Below are 16,463 nucleotides of genomic sequence, written 5' to 3' on the forward strand. Positions count from 1 at the left end.
TAATATGATGAATCAAAATGAAATAATTTTTTATTGCTTCTTCCGATATGGAGGGAAATCTCTTTGAGGGAAAATTCTTCCAGGATGAGAGTCTCTTTCAGTTTATATCAAACTTCTATTGCCAATAAAATTAATGCCGCTATTGCTTGCCACACTTAATTTTTGATGGGAACTTGGTGGATAAAAAAATTTCATCCTCTTGACCGATCAGATAAAGGGAGCGCGATGCTTTTTGCGGATGAGAGATTTCAAATTCTCGGAAGATGCGAATTGTTTGAGCCTCAGCTGCTGAGGGACGAGCCGCGGTTACTGAGACAGGCAGTGGGATTGTAACGTAGAAGCGAGTGCAGTAAATTTATTAGTTTCTAGAATTCCAGTCACATACCCCATTATGTAAAAACCACATAACAGCCATGACAACCGAGCGCAGATGTGCGTTTTTCGCCCGACTCAACACACAAGGGAAGAAAATTTCATTATTCCGCCTCGGCGTTCTCTCAGTCCGCGTCAGGTTTGTGGCAAAGCTCAAAAATCTCGTCGCAGTTTCCCAACTTCTCGGAGAAGTAATTGGTCTGCATTTTGCAATGGAACTACTGCTTTTGGCTCTCCAAAAAAAGAACCTATATCTGCGTAGGGAAACAAATGACACATAAGTTCTTTCTAACATTAGTCAGAGATGATAAATTGCTTACTGCGAAATAAAGTTCAATGATGTTCCACATTTCATCGAAATCAAAGTTTCTGGTATAATCACAAGCGTAGCTAGGTACTTTTTGTGGACCATCTTATCAAAGACATCTTATCAAGGGAAAGTCCAAAGGACCCCCCCTCCTCAGCTCCAAACGAGGTTCTGGGGGACAATCCTAGCTCCACAGGGAGGTTGTGGAGAGAGCTTGGGGAGGGAGCCTTCCCAGAAAAATGTCGAAAAATTGAGTCGTTATGGGTGCAATTTTGTGTTGTTTGTCGGAAATCTGATTTTAATACATTATAGGAGAAGATAAATTCGTCACGCACTTATTCAGCGAAATCCCTCACATTTTTTGAGAAATGCCTAGTAGACTAATATAGGATCAACCCCACCTGAAGTTAAAGAGATTAAGATAGCTCCGCGATCAAAATTTGGATTAATCAATCGGCTGAGATCAACTATAAAACCCAAGTATCTCGATTTACATGGATTTTTCTCACAGTTTTACGCAGATACAATGGTATTGTGTACATTTTCAAAAGTATTTTTCATACACTTTTGAACCAACCAGAAGCCATAATTTAAAAATTATAGGATTACGCAAGCCGAAGAAACAGGGAAGCTTTATACAGGCTTATACGATACATAAAGTGAATGAAAAAACCAAATTATTACTAAGGCTTCATTTTTTTTCTTATACAGAAGTTAATAATAAATAATAACTTTAAACACCTTGGTATACAAAATGTTATAATTAGTAAAGGCAAATTTTTATTGTGCGCTCTGCTACGGTATAGAGATCCACTCACACATCATAGATTTACTTAAAGGTAGTGTAATATTGTAACATTTGACCAACAAGTCCCAAAAATCACCGGCATTAATAAAATCTATACTTGAAACAAAATATCGTCGAGGAGAATGTTGCAACCGTGCAACACGGTAGACAAATTTTAGGAACTTATCAACAGAAACGGAACCTTTTTGTTACAGAGGGTACAGCTAACTTTCTCCCTTAAACTTCGGAGTAACCTCGGCACGAAAAAATGAATGCTACGAGAGGGAAAAATATTCAAATAATGCACTTAAATTCCTTGAACCCGAAGCAAGGAGGAAATTCGAAACAATATTAAAAGCTAAGGATGAGATGTAATACCGTTAAAGAGGCGTTAATCTGGTTTAAAGTATAATCCTAGTATTGATGATCTGAAAGGTTATTAAAGAGGATATTTCAGGTCTCAGATGCTTAGTGCTCGGGCTCCTTTGATGAGAGCTCAGTGTTGAGGTGCACTTAAACTTCGCAGGGAAAAGGTTGCTGTAAGAGAGTCATTATCGGTTTCAAGGAAGTCATAATTACATGAAAAGTTTTAAGTGCTTCGTAGCTCGAATCCGCGAAATGGGATCCAGACCGGGGACAACTCTCCCGCCTCTGCTTTCTGTGAGCTCCGTTAAGAGGTGTGCCGACGGATATTGAAAAGCTCATGAAATCACATGAAGGGAAAACTCGATAATCCAATTTAAATTGTTGATCATTCGAATTAGTCAAGTTGAGAACTTACATCAAAGTCAACCGTTAAAATGAATCAGCTACACTCCGAGGATTCCGGTTTGTTAATTTTTACATTCAAATGGGGCCAGCCCTCGGTGAAATATTGAAGAAGATGAAACGAATTCCTGAACTCATCCAGTCCTAATTATAGCCGACGTATAACCATTTACTTGTGAGTTTCAACTGAGTTAGCGAACTTGCGGATTGAAGAGCTTCGGAAAAATGTTCTGAACTTACGATTCCTGGGGGCTAAATGGACACACCCACGTAGCTGGGATTTCCTGCATATCGTCGCCTCGCAGACAAAAGGGCGTATCTCAATTTCCTAGTGAGCCCTGTCTTACATATAAATCCAAAATTTCTGGGGCTCATTCGGAAATAGAGATACGCCCTTTTGTCAGAGTAGCGACGATTTGAATTACGGCGGCTCTTAAACCCACAGCGTTATCTCTTGAACCGTCCTTTGAAAATGTTCCGGGGAACCTGAGTTGGTTTGACAAATATAAGCTTTTTTCGAGAGGAGTTAGGAAATGACAACATTCAAAGAATTTTCCAAATATGTTCTCTAACTTTACGTTTAAAACATACACATATTTTCATCGCATTTCTACAAATCTCCCTCAACTCAATGAGAAAAGCAAAACAATTTTCAATACTAATACCAGCAATCACTATCAAAAAAGACATTTAAAAAAATCTTGGTTTTTGCCTGGTTTATCGAGTGAATCGAGTGAGTCTCACCAGTGGTAATTTTTGCAATTTTCCCCTGATTAAGTCCCTTTTTAAACTTATCATGAATAATTGATTCACTGTGAGATCAATTTTTAACAAAGAAATAAAGCCTAAAAAATATTGATCTGTTATTCATGATGCGGAAACAAGACGGAAATTTTCAAAATAAATTTTTGAAGTATGTACCATAAAAGGTGGGCATTTATTTGAAAATTTCGAGTTGCCTCCCACCTTGATCCGCAACTCTCATGAGGAGGTGAATGGTGTCGTGGCTCCCATAGGCGAATGCAAGGGGGGGGGGATTAGGGGGCATGCGTCTGCCCCCCCTGGTCGCCCGGAAATAAAGAGAAGGAAGGAAGGAGGAACGGAAGAAAGACGCTTACATTTGGTGATTATTAGGAAGGAAAATGACTCCAACTCCATATTAGATGCTTCAAAACTTCAAAAATTCTCTGTCTCCCTTTTCGCCCCCCCCCCCCCTCCCCTCCGTTCGAGGTGTCAGGATCCGCCTATGCAATTCCCTGCCCATCCCCGAAAAATTTCCCCCATTTGTAATGCAAAAACATTCTAAACAAGAACTTTTCAGTTCAAATAGAAAAAGGTAACAAAATAAGTATAATCTCCTCTAAATGTCGCGATATTAATACGACGGATACTCCATCCAGTTTCCAGTTTATCTTAACATCTCCCCTTGATATTGATTAATAAATTCCCAATCCTGCGGTTAACCGTACAAGCAATCAATGAAAACAAATCGCAGATACGATTGCAGGTTGTAAACATTTGTGGCCTAGCTAACAGGCGTCAAAGGCTTCAAAAGCCTTTGTGCTCCCGCCCGATGGGTTTACAACACCAATACAACCTCGTGAACCCGGCCAGGCAAGAGGGAGGATTCGGTTGTGTTACATGCCTCAATCGTGTCCACCTAAGTTTCATCGGTGGGATTTCGCGCTAAACCTGATTCTGCGTGACTGTTCTACTCTGTGTTCAACGCTGAACATTAAACGCGCTTTACCGTACACGATCTCCCACGTGTAATCAAATCTCTTTGAACTGTACTTGTGAACGTTGTAAATTATTAAGAGCGTCCAATTTTTTCTACGTAGACCCTGCTTCGTCGTTTTTCGGAAGAAAGAACGTAACCCCACTCCAAGAGGTTGCAAAGTTGACTCGAAAAGTTCAATTTTTTACGAGAATGCTCCTGTGCAATCTCTGTTCAATATTTTTCTGATCTTCGCACAAGATCTAGAGAAAAAGCGGTAAAATTGTAGTTAGAAAATCCCAAGATTCTTCTGCTGAAAATGGAATTTTAAACGAAGGAAAATCGGTAAGAAAAAGTTTTCACGCTACACTGAAAAAAAACTCCGGCCATGGATGCCGTACTCAGGGGCTATATAGACAAACCGTCCGTGTTCCAGGCTCGGAGGTCGAAAGTTCCGGGCGTAGCGCCCAGAGCAATATTGAAGCTACGGTTGCAGCACCCGAAATTTTCGGCCTCTGAACCCGGAACGAACGTATGTCTGCTTTGCCCGTAACTATTTGTTTTTTCAGTGTATCCTGGGTTTTGTAGTTGGTTTTAATTAACGTTCCATATACTCTACATTAGATAAGCACAAACGAGAGACTCATCATCGATTCTATTGATTGCACAGTCGGAGCGAAATGTGACAGAGGATGTCTGCTGCCTGCAATAGGACAGATTTACAGCAGTACTTACTTACTTTCATGAGGAACTCAAGTTTCTCGCCAAATAAGACGGTATGCGGTTTTCGGCGTTGTGCCACGCGCATCGGCATCTCTCTCCTTTCATACCCGTCCCTTATTTGACTTTTCATGGGGTCTTTTGAACGCGCAAAGGTGCGCAGACATGCGATTTCACACATGTGTGCAAAAGTCAGAAATTCTAATCAAAAACTTCGCTTTTCAATCATATATTCGCGTGTGGGAAGATAAGAGGAACAAGTTCGAAGACGAACAAAGAAACAGGGGATGCTGCATCGTCAACGTGCCAATTCACCTCAAAAGGCACGGAGGGAATTGTTGGAGGCTTTCCTTTGGGAATATACGATGCGAGATCGAGCATGTATGGAGGCACAACTTGAAGTCAAATCGGTGCAAAATTAATGTGACGGTAGTAATTGAGCATTCACCTTTCCAAGCTCTACTTCAACGGATGAAGAACTTTTACTGCAATGGATTATGTTTGAAGAATGGAGAATTTACATCCAGCGGAGGTTTTTCTGCGATTAATCGTTTCCGATGACAATTCCCACGAGAAAATAATGGTGGTCTCGAAAAAGTCTATCAGTACCACTTTCGGTCGAAAAAAACTCTGGGGAGTTTCTGAGCTATCAGTGAGTAAGTAGATCTTACCCGTTAGCTATCGTTATGGTAACATATTTGGACTGCACTAAGTAGAAAGGAACAAATCCACATCAGCTATTGCCAGATTTAATTGGGCAGTAGAATCTCTTACACGAAAACAGTTGTGCGGATTTTTGCGTAAATTTCAGTGAATTTTCTGCATAGTACGAAGCAAATTCCGTAAAATATTCGAAGGTTTCCGCACAAACGTTCTATTGTAAAAAAGTAAAGTGCCCAGTTTCTGGGAATGGTTGTTGTGGCTAGGTTCTTCTCTGCTAAACGCGGTACATTTCATGTAACGTGCCCTGATAAAGAATATACCAGAAGTACATTTATAAATGATCATTTGTTGTAAATTGTTTTATACGTTACAGGATTTAAACAATTCTGAGGACCTCATTGACATTATTTTTGCTTCTGAACAGATTTAATTTTTACATTTCTCATCTTTAAGTTTCGAACATCAAATCATTATGAGAATAGTTCAACGACTTATTCCAATACTAAATTGAAGGAATCCAAGAAATATAAAGACAGTCTTTCAAATCGTGAAGTAAAAAATCGGAGGATTACTGAATCCAGGCGCCCGGTAGAGCCCCGACAGCTTCAAAGCCCCCTTCAGGAAACAAACATTGTTTGAGCAGGTGGTGCCGACCAGCATATTGCGTCCAGACTCAATTTTCTGCCAAATTACTAAATCGTTCGCACGATGGTGGCACACGACTATACATCCTTTAAACGACCGCGCTACCACACAATTTCTGCTCGAAACAATTTTGCGCGCTATTTACTCTCAGCACCTGCAAAATCTGGGCGAAATAGAGATCTTACTATGTGAACAGCTTTGTCACTTAACCATGACAGATTCTCTGGCCGTTTTTCAAGGAACAAGATAATGACACTATTTTATTCAAAGATGACGCTTGATTCTCAAGAACTGAATTTGTTCAGGCTATATTTCACGTTTTGGGAAAGTTTTTAAGGGAAATTAAGAGTACTGACTTCTTTCATATCATGCTTGCTCTTTTTTTAGCTGCCTAATATTTTAATTCAACGAAAAAAAAAAACAGACTAAAACAAAAGCTCACTAACTTAACCTTTCTTATTTATTTAAAAAAATAATAATACTTTTTTTTACTTTTTTAGTTTGTTTTCCATGTGTATTTTTACGATACATCAATTTTTCAACTTTTAATCTCCGTTTTCACGTTATCTAGGTTCATGCGCGGTTTTATGTACACTTTTTACGTTTTTCCACACAATAAAACAGTGAATAAGTCTGTTCCTCAAAAAACGTGTGCTGAAACTTTACATAAGCATATCATTATGAAAACTTAGACATTAAATAATAATTAAAAAAAGAAAGAAAAATGTCACTAATTCTGTTATAAAATTATGTTACAAAAGTCAGCACTCCAACTGGAGCCAAACAAATTAGCAAACTCTGATTTAATTGTTGTACACCGATTATTTCATAGGCAAATTTTGAACTGATAACAAAAAATTAGCTATGAATTGCGATTATTAATTGAAAAACCATTGTTAATATTGCAAGGACGAAACTGATATGCGTGTGGTTTTCTGCTTCAACAAAGATCTCCTTCAAATCGTTGAAACGCAATAAGCTATACTTGTGAGATTACGTCCATAGGAGCTAAGTTTGCAGGAAAAATGATGGGACGTAGATACGATTCAGTGATTCATCACTTAAAATCGACGTATTTTTTGTTATTACATCGAATCAGCAATAAGTCTACCAAATGTCAAGTATTGAAAATTCGGCGCTAATTGTACTTGTTATGAACTGAATTATCGTCTAAAGGGGCACGAATCATCTTCACCTTTTAGGTACAATAAAATCAATGGTTTCCGATTTTCTACTCTTCTTCTCCTTATTATTCTTCTTCTTCTCACAGATGATCAAATATTCTATTATAATTGTACGTGCCTTTTATCTTATTAAAACATTTTATTTTTCGTTTGTCCGCAGGTAAGGATCACACCCATTTTTGTAACAACATTCCTGTTATTTTCACATTCATTCCGAAAGGTAATCACGATGGAATTTCTATTTCTTACATACTAGGTATTTGACACCTGCGATTTAGATCATTGGGAAAATTTACCAGTGTCTTATATCTTATAAATTAGTTGTTATGTGTAAAAACTAAAGTTAAACATTAAAACACATTAAAACGAAAGTTTCATTTTCAAAAGAGCTAGTCACACACAGGTATTGCTAATGGAGCATTTTTTAATTGCTTTTAAAGTTAACGGTCTAGTCGTTTCATTCAAAAATCTTCAATACACTTTCGTACTGGAAACTATACAACTGATAAAATTATTTTAATTTCCCTGTAGCCTAAATTGCATCTCGTGGAAATGAAGGCAATCTCAGTCTCGCGCTCGAATTTTTGCTACCTCAAAAGGATTTTATACTTCCTTGAGAACTGTAAAACGAGATCAGGGTGAAAGAGGGAATTGTAAAAGATCTCCAGCACTTTTTTATCCGATGACTGAAAAATAATAAGATTCTTGGATCTTAAAAGACGATTTTTATTTCTGCGGGCCGCTGCTGTGTTTTGATGTACAACGTGCCACCCTCTATCCACATCCATTAGAACTTTTCGCGCGCCTAATTCGATTGCCTTTTCTCACTCAATGCTGCCTGATCTCCCTGTGAATTCGGTAAAACACTGGAGAAAAAAAAAAAAACACATTGGATCTAAAGTCTAGACTCTTAAAAACATCGACAAGAAAAAAAACTCTTGATTCAATCAGATTTAAGCTTAAATCAAGAACCAAGCCTCTTAAATTGAGCGGATTTCCTTTTGCTTTAAGCTTAAATCCAATTGAATCAAGAGTATTTTTTCTTGTCAATGTTTTCAAGAGTCTGGACTCTAGATCCGATGTATTTTTTCCGGTGAATAATTCATGCCGTCAAGTATTTCTTTATCGTAAATAATACTGCAATACAGTTTATTATTATGAACTATCGACGTATTTCATAATTACTGAAATGACCCAGAAAACATCTGGGCAAGATCTTGTGAAACATAAATAATAAAGTCACTAGTTTATGAATTGAGTTAAACGTTTAAAGGATAAAGCTCAGCACTTCTTCAAGAATGTCTCCCTGAACTTTCGTTTCAGGACGAAGAAGAATGGTAATGGATACCAGACTGTTTGGCTACATATGATTGGTAGGGTATCTAATAGCCAGTGCCAGATTTCTGGCAGTAAGTCTTGCAGGACCTCTGGATCTACTCGACGCATGGTAGACCCAGAAGATACATAATAGTATGGAGTCTCCACACTACCTTTTTTTATGCGTCTGCAGGGTGTGAATGGCCTACGCCATCCACACCCTGGAGTTAACTAGTCAGAGCAATATTTATGATTGAGCGAAAACCTAACTTTCTTTGCTTTCAAAACATGCAAATTCACTTGAACATTAGAACACATCTTCAACTCGTTCCATTGTGATAACTGTTGCCATAAATACTCCCTCGTTTTTACCGTGAAAATTCTTCAAAATTAAGGTTATTTTAAACCTTTGTGATATGAACAAAATGTCCCTATAATTAATTAACTCCATTCTTCATGGATATACTTGTACTGATTGCTATCTACAACGTAAATTCACAGCAGAAATAGTGCGATTATTATTCAAAAGAGGGAAAGCAGTTGAAATTTGACAACTGTTTTCGTTCGTCCGGAGAAACTGACGAAATCGGTACTCACCGCAAGAGGTATACCGATATTTATTTCGGCATAAAAGTAAGATGTCGCGAAAGTTCCTTCCGAACTTTTCTCTAATGCCTCAAGCGTAACTTTCCTTTTTTCATCCTAAATTAATTTCGCCCCGAAGCAGAGCGTAAGCCCGTGAGCAGCGTTCTCGCTTTTTTGGAGCACGGAGCAGGTGCGAACCGTACGAAATGAGCTACGACTCATCTTTTTATGCAAAACTCCCGTGTAAAGGGAATGCTGTCAAGTTCCTTCGGTTCGGAGAGGTTTTAAATTCAGCGTTATCATTTCCACTTTAAAAAATCAAAAAATTCAAGGGTTCTAATTTATTGCCAGGGCACTTTACACCTTATGTTTATCGTATCAATATGTCCGGAATGGTTTGAATGTTAGTGTTGCGGTTTGCGCTAAAAAGTCCGAAAATAAAATCCCGTCATCTTTACCATTTCCGTTTGAACAAAGCACTGGACGATAGAAAGTTGAAGATGAAAAATTATAATCCAAAATTTATTGAAAGATCATCCATCATGCTTTTAGTCATGGACCTCAGCACAGAAAATAAAGGGTTGAACCCTCTTGGAGCCTCCGAGGATTTAGAGACTTAGAGATTTGTTAACATATGCTAGGTTGCTATAACGTCTAATTGAATCACAAATCATGATCTAAAAACACCCACCAGCAGCAAAACGACTAATCTGCTCTAAAAACATTCATTTTGTACAGGAAACTTTTGAAAACTTACAAGGGAATATTCTCTCTGATTTTTCCCTCTAATTTTTTTTAAAATTTTACTTCCTGGTGACCTTCTTTTCACTGGAAAAAAGTCGCTTGGATCTAGAATCTAGACTCTTAAAAACATTTAAAAGGAAAAATACTCTTGATTCAATCGGACTTTTTGCTTGAATCAAAAGGAAATCCGCCTGAATTAAGAGGCTCGGCTCTTCAATTCAAGGAAAAATCGAATTGAATCAAGAGTATTTTTTCTTGTCAATGTTATTATGAGTCTGGACTCTAGATCATAGTGACTTTTTTTCAGTTCCTTTCAATTTGTTCGTCCCTCCTTCCTATTTTCTTCCTGTATCTTTTTCTCATTCGTTTTTTTTTTTTAAAAATCCACCGATCTCCCTCACTTCTTCTGCCCAGAGAAAGTAAAAGTGGATAATTTCCACTTCTTACCACCACTGTTTTCTCCTCCTTTGCTACTCGTGACGAGTTCCTCTTTCGATGACGAACGTCCGAGAGAGGGCAAGCGGCGGCCTTTAACTCGCCTTGTCCGATGACATGGCGGGTCAAAATCATGCACGTTTTGCTCTTGACTTAAACTTTTAAATTCATCGTCAGTGCGTTCAGGTCGGGCCTCAATGGCACACGATCTGTTTATAATGCCCCGCCCGACAAGGCTGCGCTTTCCGCCGCCGCGCCAACTGATTTTCGTCCGCTCAGTATTCGACGCACTCCGCGCATATGTCCGCGAATTATCACACCGGCACCCATAGAGTCGTGCACGTTCGCTCTCGTCCCAGAAATGGAACGGTTGCGATTTTTTTCTGGGTTCGCTTTCATGGCTATTCGCGGTAAAGTAGTCCTACTATAGAATACAATAGAGTCACAATGTACTGGAGCGCCGATGAAGTCAATCCATGAACGGGCCATTCCGAGCCCCTTGTTCGCCGGAAAGTGTGAACCGAACGGCATGCGGCATTTTTAAGACGGCGGCTACTGGGAAAATCACGGGTTGCGAGTGGTTTTCATGATTTATTAATTTAAATCGACGACGAATTTTGGCAAATTATGTTGACCAAAGTCATAACAAATTGAAAAGTATACGAAAATTCCGCTTTTTATGAAATAAATTGTATACTTGTATTTTCTGAGCGAGGCCCAGAGCTGGAACCCCGCGCTTACGGCAGCGCCGATCGCCGACCACTAGTCTAAGAGGTGCTGGACTAACCAGCCTCAAAAAGAGACCTCATCGGCGCTCCAGTACTTACATTGCGACTCTATTTTACTCAATGACTTGTCAAGAGAGTATGGCCATACATCTGCTACTTTTTGATTGGTCGCGAGAAACAGGCCTCTCATGGAGCTTTTACGCTAAGAGTAAACAAACGAAATGGACCTCTAGACAAGATTAGAGTACGATATAGGGAGAGTCCGGACAAGTCGGTCATTTTGAGGTCAGGTGATGGAGTTCTTAGGGCCCAATAATAAGGCAGCCAATCTATGCATTCAAATAATCCTGAGTTATTTATTTTACAATTATTAGGATCTGTCGTTTGTAAAGCATACTTGACTTAGTTTTTGCATAATCTTACTCAATTTTGTGGAAGGTCGCTCATTTATGTACATTCTTAGCCATTTTGGTTTGATATTGGAATCTGAAGATTTGCAGTGACATGTCTCGTTTTCAAAGGTTGGCTCGTCCTGCAAGCTTTATATTACGTCATGACCGCGCTGTTGCTATATAGGTACTTGAGACAGGGTATGAATTATTGACGCATCAAGCAATTTTGCACAAGAAACAACTCACCATCTAAGTCTGTCAAAATTTGCATCGACCACATTTAAGGGGCTTGGAAGACGAGGCACATAAGTGCAGTTTTTATAATTTCGAAAAAAACGAGTGGTCCGCGTTTCCATACCATCTTGTTTTTTAACTTCTGAATTTGACTTGTCTGAATGATGCGCATAGAGTCCGTTTTCACGGGTACAATACGAGTATTTTCTCGGAAATCTAACAACCCTACAAGACCACCTGAAGACAGTGGCGTGGCGTGCTATGCGATATATCGATTGTTATGCCATTTAAACTTATGGAAAAATATCGATAAACAGGGTGTTCGCAGCGAACACCTTAATAATCGATTCTTTACCGCAGGTGTAAATGGCATAACAATCGATACATCGCACTTCACGCCACGCCAATGCCTGAAGAAAAACCAGCTTCGCATGATCGCCTCCTACGTCTGCTGTCTTTCTCCGCTTTCTTCTTCAACCGTCTTCAAGACGCATCGTCATCCCGGTTTCCCTCCTCCCTGCTCCCTCCCTCACCCTCTCTCCCGAAATCGAGGATCGCAGACCCCCTGGAGGAATGCCGATCCACGGAGACGCCATCGACGCCATCCGTCGGCGCGGAGAAAAAAACGAGCGGAGCAGTGGCGTGGCGTGAATAATCGATTATCGATATCTCGCCATTTGAAACTATGGTAAAGAATCGATTATTAAGGTGTTCGCTGCGAACGCCCTGTTTATCGATCCTTTTCCGTAGGTTTAAATGACATAACAATCGATGTATCGCAAAGCAAGCCACGCCACTGGAGCGGAGACGGCGTCGAGCCCGTGTCTCCGGCGCAAGGTTAGCGCGCGACGGCACTTCGACCCTTCGATAAATCGAAGTTCGAGTTCCCGCGTGGGGACTTACGGGGGGGCCGGCGTTTCGATCCGCTTACCTGTCGGTGATTGTTGACCTTGCCGGGGACAAGGCGCTCGGCCGCGTGTTTTTCGCAAACCAGTTGAACCGAATCTTTTGAGAGCGCTGCGGTGGGTACGCGCCGGCGCCTTCCAGTCAGTTCGTGACTTTTCCCGCGCAAGTGACCCGGATTTCGAAAGTTCCGCGCTCGGATCCGATTTGTTTTCGATCGCTCCGTATGATTGCCCGACTCGGATCATTTTCCGCCTGATTTCCGGTTCAGTGCGGTGTATTGTCTTTTTTTCCCCCTGTTGATTTTTCTGCCGTAAGCTTTATGGGCAACTAAATCACCCCTTTCTTGACTTGGAATTAAAAGAAACTTTTTGTTTGTGTGCATGTCCTTGAGGTTACCGGGCACTATCTCCTTAGGGCCGTTCTTCATTTTCTTTTCTCTGTGTTGTGTAGGCTTTTGGAGGATTAATAGATAATGGATGCTCTCTAGCCGATGCTATATGTAGAGATGGGATAATTGTGATTTTACGTATTTTTTTCCCTCCCAATTGTATTCCTTCTTGTTTACTTTCGATGCGCGTCATACTTTTTGGAATTGAATTAGTTCTTAGTCGTGCAGTTATAGTTCATTATTTTCTCAATCCTAATTACAGTAATACAGCAGATTTTGGTTTATTATTTACTTTTTACAAGAAATAAATCGTGGTTTTTTCATTGAGAAATCTTACTCTGCTCTGCCAAAATATTCTTAGTTGAAAGTTACGATCCTAAGCGGGCGGGAGAATGAGAGAAAAAATATTTGAGCCAATAAATTGGAACGCAGCGGCCACGTGGGTTCTAGGGATGCGCTATTAACTCTTACCCCTTCCGTTTTCCCTGCCTTTTCGTCTCGGTGCAATGTTTTTGTTCTTTGTGATTAATAATTGAGTTTAAAAAGTACCATTTTTCTTCTTAAAATACGGATAATTTCGGTGTATCATGAGACTACTAAACACAGAATCTGACCAGGAAAAGTCACTGTACGATTAAATTGAGCTCCAAAAACAAGAAAATTTCCTTCGCCTCAGAATGTTCTACATGTATATGAGTATGAAATTTTTTTCGGATTAGGTTTAGCAATGAAAACAACTGTCTTGACCAGGGTCAGAGAAGTGCATAATAAGTTGCACCGCTCTAAAATATCCTCTTTTTTCTCTCTCTTGAGTACTTAAAACACATTTTGGGGCTTAAAATGTGGGAGTATGCAGGTCTTTTAAATAGATATTGTTCGTGTATTGAAATACCATACGAAAATGTCAATGACCGTTTTAAAGAGAACCTGTTTTTCAACCATTACTTAACATGTATTGACACTCGTATACACAAATAGGTATGCAGGCCATATACGATATTCACCAGAAAACAAGAGCCACCCACACTAAGCTGTCATACCGGTTCATATTCCACGTGTCCGTCAGAGTCAGACTAGTACATTCGTGTCCTGTAGAGAAAATTCTCCCTCATTTTCTTAAGAATAACTTAAAGGTTTCCTCTGACATGTTTTCCCAAATGAAACATAAGTAAGCACATACATTTCTTTTCTGGAAGAAAAAAAAGTTTTTAACGTATTATTCGGCCAATTTCAGAAATGAATGGACATATTCCCCAAGATACGTCAGATTATAATGTTGTAAAAATTTTTATATTAAACAAGTTTAGACCAATGGAATTATTTGTCCTTTAAGCACAGTTTTGTGTTGTTCGCATCATGTAGTGGATTTCAGGTCCAATCTAGTCATACCTACAGTGTCACGTATCTGCAATATTTATTTTGGTCCCGGTAACAATGCAGTATTATAATCTGAACCGAGGTGTCAATACTGGGACATAACTATTTGTTATCACAAAAGAAACGCTGTAATCATGACGAGAAAAGTAGGTAGCGCCTGGGACATACTATGAGCCTTGTAAAAGCTAGGTATACATTCCTTTTCTTCGTGACGTTGTCGGAATTTTTCTGAGGCGAATGAAATGTAAGGTTAGGTGTTTCAAAAAGCATTAACTAACAAAAAAACTAACGTAATTTATTAATATTTTTTTAAGAACAAATAATAGCAACGATTAATAAACACAGTGAGCTCTGCATCATCGGGATGCAGGCTGAGTGAGTGATCCGTCCTCTGCGACAAAAACGCGTTTCAGGATTCATAAACAGTGCGGTCGATTTTAATTTCGCGCCAAAATGGTGAACAGTGTGGAAGACGTTTTTGACGACACGGAGAACGAGATTGGTGATTCCTCGCCCGTCAGGAATAAAATCGACATCAACATCGATGAGCCGAAATCGAAACCCCAGATCGAATGCAAAGAGTGCAAAAGGTATGATTCTTCTGTGCTTATGTGACGATAATTTATTGCATCGAGATCATGTGCAGTCTGAAATGGGCCGTTGATAGGGTCTAGATGAAACAATCGTCCCCTTCCGGGCAAAAAATCACGGTGTCGTTTGCGCCTTGAGGCCATGTTGCCGAGCATCTTAAATTGGTTTAATTTTTGACGAAAAAACTAACGTTCGGAATTGAATAAGTTTCCAAGAATTTACGTGGAATTTCCATTCGCTAAAGTTACAAGAAATGTTATGCAAAACATCAATAAAATTAAGCAACATACCCTTTAAGTCAAACTGGTGTTTACGATATTTTTTCTTCAAGTACTCACAATTTTTTTTTTAAAAAAAAATGTCAAAATCAACGCATTAGATAAAAAAATGGACGGATGCTTTTTTAAAAAATGCCAATTGCCATAATACCAACGCTTTCGTCGTATTGATTGAAAGGTTTGAAAAGCAACATTTTGAAAATGCTGGCAAAATTCACTGCACAAGAATGTCCTTTGTCCGTTGAAGTGATTGTACATTTGGACGACGGACAAAGGTTTCTGCCGTGCCTATCAGTCCTGTTGCCATTTGGAAGATAACAATCTGAGGGCCAAGAACACAGAAGATTTGAGTTTTTATTGCCACCATGAAAAAATGCAATTTTTTGGTAGACTTTTTGGCAATAAGTGATTCTCGGAAAGTTCGCAAGAATGGCTTATGTGCGCCACAATTATAGTAGTTCATGTTTGTATCTCATTTCTTGAAAAATATATTGCTCTTTTTTTTTAAGAATATGAATGTCTCATTGAAATAGAACCGGTTACATACGCTTATGACAGCTAGTAGTACTCTTGAGATACACGCTCAAAGTGGGAGCTTCAAAGTCAAGAACCTATTAAAGTGACCGCCGTTAGGTACACTAAATACTCACACGCTGAGTAGTTTAATCCCACTCACTACTCAAGAGTCATTGATGGAGACTCATAACGTCAAGAACATGTTTTTGCTAAATTCTTGGAAACGCATTTTACACACACGCATTTAACACACGTCAGACTAATGATTCCTTACTTCAGTTTAAACTTCAATCGTGAGGAGATACTTTAAGTGAAGCAAAGCAGAAATGTGACGTGATACAACAGAAATGGCACAGCGATAACGTAACTTATAATTTGACAAAGTAGTACTCTTCCCTTTGTACTTCATGGCAATGTTTCATGAGCCACGAAACGCAGACCGTGGCGTGGATTGCGATGTATTGATTGCCCTGCCATTTAAACCTATGGTAAAGAATCGATTATTAAGGTGTTCACTGCGAACACCTTATCTATTGATCCTTTTCCACAGGTTTAAATGGCATAACAATCGATATATCGCAATCCACGCTACGCCACTGAACGCAGAGCGGGAAGACAATCAGAGGCGGACTGGGACCGAAAAAGTAACCAGGAACATCGGTTGATCAGTAATTGAATCGCCCCAGTTGCTTAAAAGAGATGAACCAGTCCAAAATTATCCTAAATGTCAGCCGACCCCTGGATTTATGCCAGGGCCCATTTCTGCCCCCCCCCCCCCCTGAAAGCAATCAAGAGGGTCTGAGCTCTCC

General features: G+C 39.5%; 1 protein-coding gene across 4 annotated transcripts in view; it reads left to right on the forward strand.

Annotated features, from left to right (window-relative positions):
- LOC109035424 (trehalase) overlaps positions 1 to 16,463 on the forward strand; it is a 78,907-nt gene that overhangs the window by 29,913 nt on the left and 32,531 nt on the right. The window contains exons 1-2 of one of the 4 annotated variants that reach the window (XM_072299466.1): positions 12,602 to 12,814; positions 14,584 to 14,859. The exons of 1 other annotated variant lie outside the window; for it this stretch is intronic. In XM_072299466.1, the coding sequence (XP_072155567.1) occupies positions 14,723 to 14,859 (137 nt within the window). In that variant the 5' untranslated portion in view covers positions 12,602 to 12,814; positions 14,584 to 14,722. Of the gene's footprint in view, positions 1 to 12,601; positions 12,815 to 14,583; positions 14,860 to 16,463 lie in introns of those variants that run through there. 2 more of the 4 variants (XM_019049052.2, XM_072299467.1) reach the window with 2 other exon arrangements.

This window comes from Bemisia tabaci, chromosome 4 (genome assembly GCF_918797505.1).
Source record: "Bemisia tabaci chromosome 4, PGI_BMITA_v3".
NCBI classification, from domain to species: domain Eukaryota; kingdom Metazoa; phylum Arthropoda; class Insecta; order Hemiptera; family Aleyrodidae; genus Bemisia; species Bemisia tabaci.